The 18,005-nt window shown below is 37.2% G+C and overlaps 1 protein-coding gene across 4 annotated transcripts in view; it reads left to right on the top strand.

Annotated features, from left to right (window-relative positions):
* G3bp2 (G3BP stress granule assembly factor 2) overlaps positions 1–18,005 on the top strand; it is an 88,119-nt gene extending 70,114 nt beyond the window's left edge. For 3 of the 4 annotated variants that reach the window (XM_090343416.1, XM_090343417.1, XM_090343418.1), the window contains 9 exons: positions 520–693; positions 1,285–1,375; positions 2,907–3,009; positions 3,651–3,831; positions 4,739–4,837; positions 10,733–10,835; positions 12,411–12,539; positions 13,086–13,204; positions 13,522–18,005. In XM_090343416.1, coding sequence (XP_090199542.1) covers positions 520–693; positions 1,285–1,375; positions 2,907–3,009; positions 3,651–3,831; positions 4,739–4,837; positions 10,733–10,835; positions 12,411–12,539; positions 13,086–13,204; positions 13,522–13,794 — 1,272 coding nt within the window. In that variant the 3' untranslated portion in view covers positions 13,795–18,005. The remainder of the gene's footprint in view (positions 1–519; positions 694–1,284; positions 1,376–2,906; positions 3,010–3,650; positions 3,832–4,738; positions 4,838–10,732; positions 10,836–12,410; positions 12,540–13,085; positions 13,205–13,521) is intronic. The other variant, XM_090343419.1, reaches the window with a different exon arrangement.

The raw sequence follows: 18,005 nt of genomic DNA on the forward strand, positions 1-18,005 counted from the left end.
CGGTGCCTGGCAAGACTTAGTGTCTTACAATCTAAAATTTAGCCTTCCTTACCAAACTTAAAATTTAGAATTTGAAAATTCTATTTGCATCAACAAATATCACAGAAAAATAAAACTTATTACATACTCATTATTTACAAAAATGGGAAAAGTATAAAGCCTAGATTACTGCACAGAGGAACCATTCCAATTCTTTTTTTTTCTTTTTGGTAAGAACTTGGCAGAGCTTTATTGAGTAAGGAGAAAGTAGTCAAGCAGACAAGAAGAAAGGCAGGGGCATGGTGTAACAGTGTACATTCTTTCAAAGGGAGGGAGAAAGAAATGCCTCAGGTTTCTTTTGTGTGAAAGTGACTTGTTTAAATGATAACTTAGGATAGGCAGTCTGTCATGGTGGAACACATTCAGATGAAGCAGAAAGGTATAACATTTTAGAATTGTGAGGATATCAAGGAGGATAGACGTTACTTTGTGAAGGTAATATAATGAGAATTTCTATTTCCTCCCCACCTCCCATTACAGGATATACATCACAAAGTGTTATCTCTGAATTTCAGTGAATGTCATACCAAAATTCGTCATGTGGATGCTCATGCAACCTTGAGTGATGGAGTGGTTGTCCAGGTCATGGGTTTGCTGTCTAATAGTGGACAGCCAGAGAGAAAGTTTATGCAAACGTTTGTTCTGGCTCCTGAAGTAAGTTTTCAATTTGTCTATTATTAGTTGGATGAGCTCTGCAGTGGTTTTTCCTAATAAGTGTAGGTTTGCATTTTACTATTTTTGAGAAATTTTCAGGCCATGTTGATATAGTTATTGGGGAGAAGGAAAAGATAAAGTGTTAGAAAGTGTTAGGTTTTGAACAAGAATGGAAAATTTCTACTATTTGTAGTCCTAATTTCACCTCCCCCCCCCCCCCAAGTCCTGGGGCTTGCACTCTGGGCTTGGCACTGTTTTTGAAGTTTCTCAAGGCTAACACTTGATCCACAGCACTACTTCGTGCTTTTTCTGGGTATGTGGTACTGAGGAATCAAACCCAGGGCTTCGTGCATGCTAGGCAAGCACTCTACCACTAGGCTACACTCCTGGCCCCCTAATTTTCCTTTTGAGAGGAGTTTCTTGAGATCAAATATTCTCTCAGTGATCTTAGCATGTTCAGGCTTGAAACACTACATTGTCCAGGTTATTTTTCTGGCATTAAAATTGTTTGATGGTCATTTGTTCTCTTTATCAATATATTGCCAAGTAAAAGCAGTATTCATGGAATATTTTGATGCTATTCCCTTACAGGGGTCTGTTCCAAATAAATTTTATGTTCACAATGATATGTTTCGTTACGAAGATGAAGTGTTTGGTGATTCAGAACCTGAACTTGATGAAGGTAAAATTACTGTGGAGATAATGGATTCTGTCAGTACTCTTTCAGTACTGTTTGGTTTGTGTAAGAGTGTAATTAACTTATGTTGTAACTGAGTCAGGACCCCCCTCCCTTTTTTTTTTTTTTTGCCAGTCCTGGGGACTGAACTCAGGGCCTGAGCCCTGTCCTTGGGCTTTCCCCAAGGCTAGTGTTCTGCAACTTAAGTCGTAGCACCACTTCTGGCTTTTCTATGTATGTGGTACCAAGGAATTAACTTGAGTCTTAGAGTGCATGCTAGGCAAGCACTCTACCACTAGGCCAAACTCTCAGTCCCTTCCTTTATTCTTTGTTAGGAAAAAATGTAGATGTATATTACATAAAATTAGTCTGACAAGGAAAAATTGTTTCCCATTCTGTAAAAGTGATAAAGAGGTGGATGCCTATTGTAGAAAATTTTTGGATCCTATACTTAAAAGCACTATTATCACAACAAAATTAAGTTGTACAAAGCTTAAGTTTTTTTTTTTTTTCACTTAATGTACTTTTGGGTAGCTGTCCATTTTATAACTATGGTGTAAATTACTTCAGTTTTGGGGCCGGGAGTTTGGCCTAGTGGTTAAAGTGCTTGCCTAGCATGCACGAAGACCCGGGTTCGATTCCTTGGTACCACATACATAGAAAAAAGCCCGAAATGGTGCTGAGGCTCAAGTGGTAGAGCTCTAGCCTTGAGAAAGTCCAAGGACAGTGCTCAAGCCCTGAGCTCAAGCCCAGGACTGGCCAAAAAAAAAAAAAAAAAAAATTTCAGTTTTGTTTTTGTTTAAATTTTGGCTGCTTCTGGGGTTGAACTCAGGACCTGGATGCTGTCCCTGAGCTTTTATACTCAAGGCCAGTGCTTTGAGCTGCACTTGCATTTCCAGGATTTGGGTCTTTAATTGAAGACAAATTATCTCAGGGACTTTTCCTGCCTGGCTGGCTTTCAACACTGACTTCCATGTAATTCTCAGTCTCCTGAGTGGCTAGGATTATATGCATGAGATAATGGTGCCTGACTATTTGTTGTTGTTGTTGTTGTTATGTTTTCCCTACCCGTCGTACCTATATTACAAAGATGTGGCAAAGGAAACTAGTTTATGATTTTTAACTTATTTTTCCTTTTACTAATACAGTGAACAAACTTTCTTGTGCTTGTTCTCTTTGGGTATTTCAGAAATCAGGGAATATTGCAGTTGAATGCCTTTGTAAAAAACAAACAAAAAAACCAGCCGGGCGTGGTGGCTCACGCCTGTAATCCTAGCTACTCAGGGGGCTGAGATCTAACAATCAAGGTTCAAAGCCAGCCTGGCCAAAAAGGACCTGAGACTTTTATCGCTAATTAACCTCTAGAGAACAGGGGACTTGGCTCAAGAGTAGGACAGTATTATGGGTAGTCAGTGTGGTTCAAGTAGTAATAGAATGCCAGCCTAATTGAATGCAAGGCCCTGAATTCAAGTTGTAGCACCACTGAAAGGAAAAGACAAATTATTTAAGAAACAAGTGTTGTTTCATGTATTATCAGAATCAGAGGATGAAGTAGAAGAGGAGCAAGAAGAAAGGCAACCATCTCCTGAACCTGTGCAAGAAAATGCTAATAGTGGTTACTATGAAGCACACCCTGTGACGTAAGAATGGTGTTTGCAAGGTTACATTCGCTCTCAACGATGGTATAGTTGTCATATAGTTCCCGTCCCACCACCAGTCGCCTTCCTCCTCCCCCCCCCAAAAAAATAGCTAGTTTACTGGGGATTGAGCCCAGGGCCTAAAGCTGGCTGGGCAGGTGCTCTACCACTATGCCATTCTTCCAATGAAAAGGGATTAGTTTTTTTTGTATGGTGCTGAGAATTGAACCAAGAGCCTCTTACGTGTAGAGCAGAGGTTGATTTTGATAGAGCTACCTTATTAGTTCATTGTTTGAGTGCCTGTGATACCAGTTCTTTGGGAAATTTTTGTTTTATGTAATTAAACAGAAGCAAAGTAATTATTACCGATGATACTGAATATTGGGGTCAACATGGCAGGAATATTAATATTCTTTGTAACCCATTTTTAACGTGGGGTTGTGTACAGGTGGTGTTTGGTGGTAGAGCACTTGGCCTAGGCATGTACACAGCAGGCAGGTCCTGAGTCCCATCATCAGCACTGTATAAAACAAACAGATGGTTCGACAGCGGGTTATTGGCACATAACTGGCTTTACCCATTTTATCTAGTTTTAGTTGATCATTTTACTTATACTTAAAATGGAACTGAATACTTTATTGTAGTAATGGCATAGAGGAGCCTTTGGAAGAATCCTCTCATGAACCTGAACCAGAACCAGAAACTGAAACAAAGACTGAAGAGCTAAAACCGCAAGTAGAGGAGAAGACCTTAGAAGAGTTGGAGGAGAAGTCTACTACTCCTCCCCCCACAGAACCTGTTTCTTTGCCACAGGAACCACCAAAGGTTAGATCAAAGGAAATTTTCAGACTTTACATCAAACTTTTATATTTGGTGTTACTAATGGTGAAACATTTGTTATATTAAGTTGTTCAATATTAAACTGTACTTTTTATGATTTTTTTTAATATGAAAGCAGCTGCAATTGTTTTCATTATCCTGAGGATATCTTGTTTTCCCTACCTGCAAATAAATACCCTTAAGAGTGAAATTTATAATTAAAGGTTATTCTTTGCGTTCAGTGTTTAGTAATTTGCATGAAACTACTCAAAACTCTACATAAGGCTCTCATTTGCTCATCTCTTGTGATGTACCAGGAATCATGGAATTTAAGAGATTACTTATTTTGTGATTTAAAGCTGGTTTCCTTATAACACGAAATAAGATTTCTTGTAAAGATGAGTGACACCCATACTGTATTTTATCTTGGTGAAGTAGTTAAAGGTTTATTGGAGTAGCGAAGGGAAAAGATTCCTTGTCAATTGGTGAATGTCTGTTCAAGTTTCTGACTATTCTTTTCTGTCCTTCCCCCTTTCTCTTGAACACTACCACACACCTTACTTTTCCTCAAAAGGTGAAAAAATTGGTTCTATCAGGTTCAGGTTTCTCTAGATGTGTATGTAGTTGTTAGTGGTTTTGTTAGCCACTTGCTCATTTGACTAGAGTTTGTAGGAATTGTTTGCGGTTTTTCTTTAGCCATTTAGACAAAACAGTTATAACTAATCTTGCACAATGAGATTTTGAAAGCTGGCACATTGACTGGCATGTGTATGTGTGCCTTTCTTGTAGGAGTCTTCCAACATAAAGCAATAGTTTAGAAATGAAAAGAAAATATATATATTTGGAAGTTTCCCTGTAGGAATGTTGGTGGTTTTCCATGATTAGTAGTCTAGGTTTGTTGCATTTCCTGCAGGCTTTCTCCTGGGCTTCAGTGACCAGTAAAAACCTGCCTCCTAGTGGTACTGTTTCTTCCTCTGGAATTCCACCCCATGTTAAAGCACCAGTCTCACAGGTAACCAATCTGTGAACACATTGGATTGTATCCTTGTTACATTGCCAATTGCTTATTTTTTTAATACTTTTTGGAATGAATCAGAAATTGTGGATTAAACATATGAAAATTATATTAAATGTCAATACACCCACTTTAAATGCCAAATCTCCATTCATCATCTACACAGGTGGTATTTGGGGTTTGGGTGTGTGAAATACAGATTGTTCGTTTTACCAATATATAACATTGACATTTAAAAGGCTTCTTAAAATAGCAAAAATAATTTTAAAAGTTCTATTTGGCAAAAATATCTTAAGAAATTTGGAAAGGCATAATGTAGTGTGGCATTATAATGAATGTTTTTTAATATAAAACTTTAAAAATACATATACATATATATATACACCTAAATACTTGCCTAAGCTCTGTCCATAAGTGGTTCGTACCATTTAGTTGAAGCCTGTACCAACTTATGACTGTAGTGTTCACCTTAACTTACCATTCCAGTATTCTGCTTTTTTGTCTGTCATCTTAACCCATTACAGCGCTTTCCAAGAATGTGAAAATATGACACTGGCTATTTACGTTAAATATAGTTTAGATATGAATTTTAAGTAAGTTTCTTGGCATAAAGGGTATCCAATTCTTTTTCTCTACATTTTGAGTTAAACTTCATTTCACTTAAATTTGTACTTAAAATGGTAGTGTGTACATCTCCTGCATGCTCTAAAAAGTAATACATTGAGGTTTCAAAAGTAATTGCATATAGGCCTGGTAATTGTATGCAGTATAATCAGTTACAATGCATGGTGTCATAATGCCTGTTTTTGTCAGATATTTTAATGGACCTTAGATCACAAATTAGAGGTCCATCTTACAGAAGAGAATTGGCTATGTAGTGTCATTTTTGCTTTTCAACTATTCATAGACATGATGACTGACTTGGTGGCTTTTCTTTTGAAATTTTGATTTCCTTTCAGTTTGGATTGCTGTTTCATTTTTTTTTAAGTGACATTTATTTTAAAGATTTAGAAGTTAAGTAGCTAATGGTTATTAAGCCTTTTGTGTGCCAGGCATCATACCTACATACTGGTAGTCATTCTCATTATGCCCTTAAAACCACCCTTTGTGAGTACCTATGAGGATTGTTAATATTCCCATTTTTAAAGATAGGAAGATTGAGGCCAAGAATAACTCATTTGTGTTCAGATTATCAAAATGTAGATCTGGCTTTTGCATTTATGTAGTTATATAGAATATTGCTCCATCTTTGACTGGTATAAATCTACACATTTCTTTAGTGCTTGGTGGAGGGTAATGTATAAGTCTGCCTCTATTTAGTCAACATAAAACAAAGTACATTTAATGCATGTCTGAGCTAAATTAAGTAGCCTTTTATCTAGGAAAATATTTGTACCTTAACTTCAAGTTCTAGGAAAGTAAGTTGTATTTCCCACTCTACTCCTTAGGAAAATGCTTATTTTAAACTTCCAAGGAACTTTCTGATCTCTTTATACTGTATTTGCAATAAATTTATGATATTTCTGTTTGGTTGAGTAACCCTTTGAATTTATTTTGTTGGCCTTTCAAAAGCATTTGTTTCCTTACACTTAAACGTAGGTTATTGATTTAAACAAAATTCTAATTCTAGGTTATTGGTAGGATTTAATTTAGAAGTAGGTAAGTTATTTCTCAGTAGTTTTTGTATGGAAATGAAGTCATCTCTAAATAGCTTTTGTTTGTTGAAGGATTTGTTTATGATGCTGTTGAAGGATTTGTTTATGATGTGTTTACCTGCCTTTATTATTTGATGGTTTCATTTTTATTTCATATTCTGTTTGACATTCATTTGTGGGATTTGTCATGAGATCAAACGTACTTTCTGGTTAGATAAATGTGAGTCTGAAGAATTATAAGTATATAGCTGGCTTAGTGGACATTTACCAGTTATTGAAGGGAACATTGGTAGGTTTTTAGTCTTTTTTATGTAGTAGCATTATCAGACTTAGAAAAGTCAGGTTTCTAAAGAATGTTATGAAATATTTGTAACATGTTGGAAATTTTTTTTTTTTTTTTTGCCAGTCCTGGGCTTGAGCTCAGGGCCTGAGCACTGTCCTTGGATTTTCTCAAGGCTAGAGCTCTACCACTTGAGCCTCAGCACCACTTCCGGCTTTTTTTTTTCTATGTATGTGGTACCGAGGAATTGAACCTGGGTCTTCATACCTGCTAGGCAAGCACTTTAACCACTAGGCCAAACTCCCGGCCCCTGGAAATTTTTTTGTAGTCAGTGCTTTTCAATATTGAATATAATATATACATTCTAAATGAAGGCCCCATTTTAAATATTTAACCTCCCAGTACCTTTTATTTTCATGTTGTGGCAAAATTTTTTTGGAAAATTTTTAATCTGATTAAATTCTTACAGATGGGAGATTTTGCCAGCCCTGGAATTGAGATCAGAGCCTGAGCACTGTCCTTGGACTTGCTCAAGACTAGAGCCTAGAGATCTACCACTTGAGCCTCAGTACCACTCCCAACTTTTCTTTTTCTATGTATGTGGTACCAAGGACTCGAACCCAGGTCTTCATGCATGCTAGACAAGCACTCTACCACTAGGCTAAACTCCCAGCTTCAAGACTGAGAGATTTTTATTTTGTTACTTGCGTTTTAGTTCGATAATCTGTAAAGATGTAAAATTTGCTAGGTGCAGTGGCTCACGCCTATAATCCTAGCTACTCAGGAGGCTGAGATCTGAGGATCAAGGTTCAAAGCCACAAAAGGTCCTGCGACTCTTATTTCCTATTAACCTCTAGAAAAGGGGAAGTGGGGCTTGGCTCAAGGGTAGGGCTATATCCTTGAGCTGAAGAACTCCAGGACAGTGCCCCGCTGAGTTCAAGCCCCATAACCCCTTCCCCCCTCAAAAAAAAAAAAGAATGTAAATTTCTCAAGGTCAGGGTCCTCAAGTTTTTTGATAACCTTTGGATTGGATGTGTCTAGGGTTTTTGTTTTTTATTGTTTTGATTTGAAATTTTAAGTATATTATAGTTGCTATTTCAGAAATTCTGTTATACACTAGCTTTATTTTTTGAAGATTTTTATTATAAAGTTGATGTAGACAGAAGTCACATAATATACTAGTTTTAATAAGTTTGTAATAGTGCATCTATTTCTCATTCAAAGGAAGTGTGGTATGCTTTTAGACTACCTTAGTTAAAATTCCTAAATAATTACTATTTTCAAAAGGCATATTTTGGGTCCGTTCTGTAGTATCAACCTACAAATTAATATAGCAGGAGTAGTGGTTATCATTAGGTCTTCTTGTCAGAATATTCTCCTACATGTTTTGACTTGGAGAACTAAAATAAAATTTGCTGAGTGCCCATGGCACACACCTGTAGTCCTACTTAAATAAGAGAGTCTTACATCCAATTAACCACCTGAAGTGGCTCTGTGACAAAAGTGGTAGAGCGCTTGCCTTGAGTAAAAGAACTCAGGGACAGCACTCAGGCCCAGTGGTTCATGCCTATAATTCTATTCTGAAGACAGCAATCTCCTATTAATGAGCTAAAAAGAAAGAAACTGCAAGTGGTATGGAGCCAGCCATGAATAAAAACACTGAGGGGGAAAGAGTAAAGCTCTGATTTCAAGCCCCAGTGCTAGAACACATACACATACTACAAACAAAAAATGTAGTTGTTACGTGCTCTTGGAATACATATCCAGTAAGTTGTAGGTCTTTTAAATTATATAAGTGTGTATGTGTGTGTGTGTGTGTGTGTGTGTGTGTGTGTGTATGTGTATGCACATACATTTCATACACACTTATTGGTGGGGGAGGGTACCAGTACTAGGGCTTGTGTCCTGAGCTTTTTGTCCAAGCGATAAAATCTTATGGATTTTTTTTTTCCCTGCCCAGGTTGGTTTCGAACCAATCCTCAGATGTCAGTTTCTTTGAGATTACAGGTTAGAACCGCAGGTGTGAGAGACACTGGCACCCAGCTTTTTGAGGGGGGGGGGAGGGGGAGGGGGGAGAAGGGAGAGAGGGGAGGAGAGGAGAGAGAGATCTGTGTGTCTGTCATGGGGCTTCAGCTCAGTCTAGGCACTGTCCCTGAGCTCTTCAACTCAAGACTACTGCCCTACCCTTGAGCCAAGCCCTACTTCCCCTTTTCTGGAGGTTAATTGGAGATAAGAGTCTCAGGTCCTTTTGTGCTCAGGCTGGCTTTGAACCATGATCCTCAGATCTCAGCCTCCTGAGTGAGTACCTAGAATTACAGGTGTGAGCCACCATGCCCTGGACAGATTAGTTTTTGAACTAGCAGAATTCTGACATGGAAAACAATTTCATATTGAAGGAGATGGGACATTTACGTTGAAGAAAGCAATTTGGAATAGGCAAGCAATTTGTTAAACTACTAGTAAATAAGTGACAGCTGGCTGAAATTGTTGACAATAAATGTCTTTTTGTTTTAGAGATACAAATTTTTGTCCAGATTTATTTATTGGTTTGTTTGTTTGTTTGCTTATATTGCCAGTCCTGGCCTTGAGCTCAGGGCCTGACACTATCTTTGGACTTTTTCCTCAAGGCTAGAGCTCTTACTACTTGAGCCTCAGCACCACTTGAAGCTCTTTCTATGTATGTGGTACCAAGGAATCAAACCCGGGTCTTCATGCATGGTAGGCAAGCACTCTACCACGAGGCCAAACTGTCCAGATTTATTCTTTACAAATTAGTAATATTAATAGTTAGCTATATTAGTAATAAATGAGTTCAAGCCATTAAATCCTTTAGAGAGATGATTTATTGTACATTAAAAAAAAATACTGCCTATAATAAGGCCTACCTACTCTGGAGGCTGAGAGTTGAAGCTTGAGATTTGAAGCCAACCTGGACAGGAAACCTTTGAGTTCCTTCCTTCTAATTAACCACCAAAAAGCCAGAAGTAGAGCTGTGTGGTTCAAGTGATAAGAGCACTAGTCTTCAGCAAAAAAGTTCAGGGATAGCAACAGGCCCTGAGTTCAAGCCCTATTTCTGGTATGCTCACTCTCGCTCTTGCTCTCACTCTCTCTCTCAGAAATAGATTTACTAGTTCTCTTACTGTTTTTTTTTTTCCCCCAGAATCTTTGAAGATTAATTCATTTTGTCTCAGTAGAAGCCTGAAAAGATTGGAAACACTGAAAATATTCTTATACTGAAGGATAACATTAGCAGACATACATAACAATATTTTGTTTGAAAGTAATTACATATTGTAATTGATAGAAAACTATTCAAGTTTTCTCATCTACCCACCCACATTTAAGAAAAATTGTTGGGGGCAATAGCTTAAATAAATGTACATCTTTCTCCTAAGTAGAAATAACAAGAATTTAAAGCATTTTGAGATGCCATATAGAAACTTCACTTTTTATATGCTTTCAAACGTAGAAGGTAGATAGTCTTAAGTTATATATTTTGAACTATTAAAATACTAGTTTTGAGATTATGGGGTATGATTAGGTGATAAAACTGAGCATATAACATCTGAAGGATAGAAATGATGTGTCTTGTATTTTCTTCTAAGATAACTTTTATTTTGTTTACGTGGAGTGGCTCATCTTGCATTTTTGTAATTTTTTTTTGTAGCAATACCTTTTATGCTATTTCACAGTAGGTATAACTTTAATGAAAAGAGATTATTAAGAGCAGTTTATTGTGAATTATATAGCTTTCAATGGGAAAATAAAACCTACCCTACAGTCCTACATTGGTACAGAATATTTAAAATTTTTTACACACATAGAATTTTGTTAAGAAACATTGGAAAATTAAAATTCATTATCTCTGCTAGTGACTTGCTGATAGTCATTTTATTTGTTAGTCATTTGTTTCCTCCTGTAGAATGTTTTGTAATGTGTTTTCCCCTTGTATTCTAGCCAAGAGTTGAAGCTAAGCCAGAAGTTCAGTCTCAACCACCACGAGTCCGTGAACAACGGCCTAGAGAACGACCTGGTTTCCCTCCCAGAGGACCAAGACCAGGTGAGTTAGCTCCTTTATAGCCCCTTAGCATTTAGCACATGGAAAACTGCAAAAGACTAAGCTTTACAAAACTAGAATGGCTTTGTAAACAGATCCTTGAAGCATCCTCAAATGTTTAATAGATGTGAACAGCATGCTGGAATACAGTATGGAGCAGAACAACTTAACTAGACTAGAGGTAGATTCGCTGATACACCATAGTAACATGTATTTTAAAGGCATTAAAGACTGAGACATGTTTTATTTGGTTATTGTCGCTAGTTCTAAGTCTGAACTGTCTCTAACCTACATAGTATTCTTTTTACAGATCTTTCTTTTTTGTTGTTGTTCTTGGACCTTGAACATGGGTCTTGGGCATTGTCCCTGACCAAGGCCTCTTGAGCCACACCACCTCTTCTGGCTTTCTGGTGGTTAATTAGAGGTAAAAGCCTCATAGACTTTCCTGCCCTGTCTAGCTTCAAACCATGAGCCATTGACTTCCCAACAGATCTTTCTTATTTTGATTGTTCTTATTAAGTAGCCACAGTATAAAGTTGACTTATTGTTAAGCTAGTTTATGTAGTACTCTCACATGAATTGTGTACAAATTGCTTTTAAGAGGAAATGGGAAGTAATGTATAACAAATGTCAGAGTTTTTCATTCTACCAAAAAAACATAGTTGTACTAAACTAGAAATCACAAAATCAGGAGTAGTTTTCTAGCTTTTCCACTGACTGTGTTTGTGATCATGTGTAAGATCTTGCATCCCTTCAGTAGTAGGTGCCTTTCTACTTTACTATGCTGCCTGTGTTTTTGGGAGAATCAATAACTCTCATGTGAGAATACCCTAAAGACTCTACAGCATGTGATACTGATACTGTTAAATTTGCTGATTTGTCTGATTGGCTATAATGTTAAAAAGATTATGTAAGTTTTGAATTTCAAAAGGCAAAACAAATATTTAGTAGGACTATATCTCACTGAAGTCTATTTGGCTCCTGGATGATGGCAGCGGTTTGGGTAAGGAGGATTGCCTATACTTTCAGTGTATGACTGTTAAAATAAGACAAGTCCAGAAGAGACTTTACTGCCATGTTTGTTGTTGTTGTTGTTGTTGGGGTTTTGTTTGTTTGTTTGTTTTTTGTGGGTCTTGGGGCTTGAACTTGGCCTGGGCACTGTCCCTGAGCTCCTCAGCTCAAGGCTACCACCCAAACCGAAGCCTTGAGCCAAGCTCCACTTCCCGTTTTCTGGAGGTTAATTGGAGATAAGAATCTCAGGTCCTTTTGTGTCCAGGCTGGCTTTGAACCTTGATCCTCAGATCTCAACCTCCTGAATAGCTAGGGTTACAGGCGTGAGCCACCGCATGGCTACTACCATGTTTTTTGACAACCTTCTAGACATTTCCAGTTAATTCGTGTTTAAACATTCATTACTTTGATTTTTTTTTTTTTTTTTTTTTTTGGTCTCAGCAAGGCAGAATTCTGTGGAAGGGTGTGCCATCAATCAAACAAGCAAGTCCCTACACCTCAGGCTCAGATTGGTTGAGCTCACATTTGAAGTATTTCTAATATGATATTATCTATTCCTGTTCTCAGGCAGAGGAGATATGGAGCAGAATGACTCTGACAACCGTAGAATAATCCGCTACCCAGACAGTCATCAACTCTTTGTTGGTAACTTGCCACATGATATTGATGAAAATGAACTGAAAGAATTCTTTATGAGTAAGTGGTTTGTTTTGCTTTGAAATAAAGCTTTAAATTTTATTTTGTATTAAGTAGGAATAGTACAGAACCAATTTTTTAACATGCTTCTCTCTATTTCTTGTGCTCTACCAGTCTCACCTTAATTGGTCAGAAGGAAGTAATTGACAGTCTACATGATTTCCCAGTGTTGGCCTAATCTAGTTCAGGAGAGATTTGAGAAAAAGGCAGGCTAAACCAGTCTTACACTGGGATATAAGACTACTTAGGAAAATAAAAACTGAAAATTAGGTAGAAACAAGTTGTCTTTCTAAAGCTTTACAGGTAACTTCATTTCAAGAGGGGATTAAATATAATGAAAGATAGCAAAACAAGTATTCTGGTCAATTGCTTGATTTCTTAGGTGGTGGCCCACAAAATGAATATATCTTGTTACTGAATGTTGCAGTCCACAACTTCGTTGTCACATGGATCCAGGACATTAAAAGTTATTCATCCTGAACAATTAAAGACAAGTATTCTGTTAAAAAAAAAATTTAACATTTGGTGTAATATATATTTTCACAGGTTTTGGAAACGTTGTGGAACTTCGCATCAATACCAAGGGTGTTGGGGGAAAGCTTCCAAATTTTGGTTTTGTGGTTTTTGATGACTCTGAACCAGTTCAGAGAATCTTAATTGCAAAAGTAAGTGATGTAAAGGACATAATTCAAGACCTTACTATTTCTGTTGTATTCGATAATAAGTTGGTGCATATAAAAAAATCTTTTTTAATAGTAAAGCTAAAAATAGTTCATTGTGGAATGGTATTTATGCAAAGAATAAAGATTTGCTAATATTGAAAGTAAGATGGATCATTTTAAATTTTAATTGATGTGTTGAAAGCTGGGAAGATTGCATACTAAGAGTTTCAAAATGTTCATATTTCTTAAGGTTTATTTGTTTAAGTTATTAACACTTTTACTACCTAAACTCTCCATGTCAATATTTTTCTCTTTTAAAGCCAATTATGTTTCGGGGAGAGGTACGTTTGAATGTGGAAGAGAAGAAAACAAGAGCTGCAAGAGAACGAGAAACCAGAGGTGGTGGTGATGATCGCAGGGATATTAGGCGCAATGATCGAGGTCCTGGTGGTCCACGTGGAATAGTGGGTGGTGGAATGATGCGTGATCGTGATGGAAGAGGACCACCTCCAAGAGGTGGCATGGCACAGAAACTTGGCTCTGGAAGAGGAGCAGGGCAAATGGAAGGTCGCTTCGCAGGACAGCGTCGTTGAATTCTCCACTGTTGGCAGAATCTTGACAGTGGTACATTACTCATCGTGTTTGCATTCTTGTTAATTTTTTTTTGGCTTTGGAATGTGACACAGCCTTTTTGATCATTTCTTTGATGTGAAAAGCATCTTTGGTTATCAGTTAAATTGAGGTGGACATTATTTCCCCAATTTTACAACAGGATTCACATGGTTAATTTATAAATCTAGACTTGAAGAATTAAGGACTGAGAAATGACCATATCTTAAACTGTCTACAACAAAATGAACTTAAAAGGACATGCCCACTGAATTCAGGTCCTTTGAGTGTAAAAAAAAATCCTCTGCTGCACATTTTGTTTAAGTGTTACTGTTTCTGCCTATTTAATGTTGGAAACACAAATAGTGCAATTTGTGCAATTGGAGAACCTTGCCTTTTTTCTTGGCTTCCCCCCAAAATACAAACCAACAGAAACTTGTTATGCACTCATCAAAATGCACTATTGGGTACTCTGAACTCATTAACATTGACATCTGCAACAGGAGGCAACAGGGAAAAAAAAATCTTTCATCTTTGAGTAGAAAATAGTTGTGAAAGATGAGGGCATTTTATCTGCTTGCTGTGCAACCAGCGTGTGTACACATATACTTTAACAAGACTACAATTATATTCCAGAAGGAAATCATTTAGTTACGAACAAAAATCAGAACTTCAAATGCAGTGGTCTTGAACATTAGACCAGATTTCATAGCTCCAAATCTTAAAGAGTTTTCTACCTGCCCCTCTTCCGTACAGGGATGACTGGCTCCTCAACACACTCCTCCTTCCCCTTTTCCTTTAAGCTTTGTACAGTGAAAATTGTCTTTCCTGTATTTTTGTTCTCTGGTAATGTAATAAGCATGATGGTGCCTTCTATTAATACATCATTCCAGTCTTGCTGGTAATTTTGTACAGTATAGTTTATGATTGCTGTGCTGCAAAGCCAAACAGCTGCAAAATGTTGAAAAAAAATCATTGGAATGTATAAAAATTGCAGTATCTTTAAAATCAGTAAAATCGACACTGATTATTTATCTTGTTCTTCAGTTGACAACTTTTGTGTTCTCTGTGGGAGTCGTGTGTGTTTGGGAAGGAGAGGGAAGGAGGAAGTCGGGTACATAGTCTTAGTTGACTTTCCTCTTGGTACCCCTGAACGTGCTTGGAAAAGTCATCAACTTGATGTACATTTTTAGTGACATTTTTGAAAGCAGGATTCCATAAATGGCAAGTAAACCTGAAGTAAGGATACTGCAATTTTCAGAAGAAAGAACGGCAGCTCTTAAGTTTGCATTTTTTATGTGGGGGGGCAGGGAACTGTCATTCATTTTGCACAATTCTTGAACTGATGTCAGCACCTGAGTGGCTCCTGAATTTAAGTCTGGGAAGACAACTTTTTAATTTTTTACATGAATCTTTAAACAATTCTGTGAGCAAAGTTTGTTGCTGCTGGATTATTGTCTGTCTTTATATCGTACCAGTAAACTATAAGTATGACAAAGTTTATTCAGTTCTGTGCTGGGAGCAATCAGTACATACCACCAGGTTCTGATGTTTTGGCAAGAGGTGGGGTAAATAAGTGTGACCACTTAAAGCTGCTTGTTAACATGGAAGACTTCTCCATTCTAATCTTAGTAAAAAAAACAAAATATGCGCTTGACATAGTAGCAAATTGGTTTGGAATTATGCAACTGTTTGCTATTGAGTAAACTAGCAAATGACTCATGTATTTTGTTTATTATGAACTGGGCAGTATGAGTAAAACTAAATCTTATTTGTTTTTCTTCCCCTTGTATGAGGTCTTCCATGTCTGAGGAAAAGTCTTGCACTATTGCATATATTTTGGGGACACAGATTTTTGTAGTTTCTGTAGGGCTTGGATTTTTTATTTGTTTGAAACAGTTTTACATTTTCTGATGTATAGTACTTGAAATTCTTACTAGAAAATTACTTTGGAGTTGGAGCTTTTAGTCAAACTACTTTTAAAGACGTGGTTTTAATGTCAGTGTTTCCCCCTTAGTCCCCAAATGAATATTTCCTCCATTCACAGTGTGTGTGTGTGTGTGTGTGTGTGTGTGTGTGTACACATATATATTCTCCATGTGTGTGTTTATGTGTGTGGGTGGGTGGATGGACATACACACATACATACATACATTTTCAATCCAGGATATTGCCCCGTAACCCATGAAAACTGTTTTGGCACCAAAAGAAATAACAAATGTTAAATGTAATAGAAAATTAGAGCAAAGAGCCATTCAGCTTCAGTCTTAAAATACCACAAATGAAACATTTAAAATATTGTATGGAGAAGTTTACATGGTGATTGCTCACCTGCAGTACTGTGGACTTTTAACATTTTGTCCCCTTTTTAGTGAAACAGTAAAATATTCATTCAACATTTACTGTTAATTGCTGATTTTATTTTATTTAAGTTTTGATGGTAATATTCTATCCTTACAACACTATTGCAACCAAATTGGCTTTACCATCTTGGCTTTAGTAGGTATAGAAGACAATGGATTACCATCTTTATTGCTGTAATGTGTTAAGCATTATATGCTAGTAGAATCTAGTTTGTTTCAGGTGGAAAGTATTCTTTTGAGTTTCCATTTTGAATGTGTTTGGACTAAACAATAAACTACTGATGTCTGCAGCATTTATCTATGTCCCTAATTTAATCTAGTTTTGTTCCCCAAAACATTTTCTCCCAGTTGCATTTCATACAGCCTCATTAAAAAATATTACTGTGACATTAGTTTTCATGAAGCAGAACATTTGAGTAACACTTGAACATAGAGATCTTTATCAGAACAGGTAGCTGATTTTAAATTAAAGTTAGATCAGAAGAGGACATAGTGAGGATGGAGAGTAATCTAAAGCATACCTCTAAATCATTGGGATCTGGGAAGTAGAGGAAATCAGTTTTGTTTTCAAGACAAAGTCTTCCTTCCAGTGTATTACCCAGGCTGTCTTTGAACTCACAGGCCTCCTGCCTTGGCCTTAAATTCTGGTATTATAGGGCCAGGGGTTTGGCCTATCGGTAGAGTGCTTGCCTAGCATGCATTAAGACCCTGGTTCGATTCCTTGGTACCACATATACATAGAAAAAGCCAGAAATGGTGCTGTGGCTTAAGTGGTAGAGCTGTAGCCTTGAGAAAGTCTAAGGACAGTGCTCAGGCCCTGAGTTCAAGCCCCAGGACTGGCAAAAGAAAAAAAAAACTGACCTTGAGTTTTGTAAGGAATTGTTTATCTCAGAGAAGGAAAAGGAAAGGATTGAGGTTATCTGAAATTATGGATTAGAAAAACCAAATTTATCATCCATTATAATATTAAAGAAGAACTGGGCACTGGTGGCTCACACCTATAATCCTAACTAAGAAAGGGCTGAGGTCTAAGGATCACAGTTTGAAGCCAGCCTGGGCAGAAAAAGTCTGCACTCAATGACAATCCCCAGGTCGCTAGTTCAAGCCCCAGCACTGGTGCGCGCACACACATAAACATTTTGTCATAACTAATTTGTCTTAAGAGAAATTATAGCTCCTGGGTTTTTCATTGGTTATTGGAAATAATGAATCTCAAGGACTTTTCCTGCCTGGGCTGACTTAAAACCGTGACCTTCACATCTCCATCTTGTGAGTACCTAAGAGTATAGGCATGAGCCATCAGCAACTATTGAACAATATTAAGGAACTAACACCATGTTGTAAATATATTGAACTCCGTTATGATGGACTAACTTGCTTAACTATGGCTGTGGAAAAAATTGTTAAAGATGCTAAAATGTGTATCCTAGATTAGTGAAAACATCATGATTCAAAGAAGCAAGTTAAATTAGTTTGAGAGTATGTGTACATGTGTGTGTGTGTGCCTATATTGGACTCAGGTCTCCAACCCCTTGGAATTTTTGCTTAAAGCTGATGTACCACTTGAGCCTACAGCTCTGTCTGGCTTTTTGCTAATCCCTGAGATTCTCAGCCTCAGTAGTTAGGGTTATAGGTGTAAGCCCCAACCACCCTATTTGCCATCTGTTTTAAGCACCATTCTCATTTCCCAATACTAGAGAAAGTAGCACATGTACAAGCTCTGATCATAAATTCTGTAAATTGCCGTATTAACTGATCACTTGATTCTATTTTGTTTAAAATTGCTCTGCCTTCTTGAGATACGTTCACAATAAAAGAGAAGTCTGTGCTTC

The sequence above is a fragment of the Megascapheus bottae genome, chromosome 13, assembly GCF_031878675.1.
Source record: "Megascapheus bottae isolate mThoBot1 chromosome 13, mThoBot2.hap1, whole genome shotgun sequence".
Taxonomy (NCBI): Eukaryota; Metazoa; Chordata; class Mammalia; order Rodentia; family Geomyidae; genus Megascapheus; species Megascapheus bottae.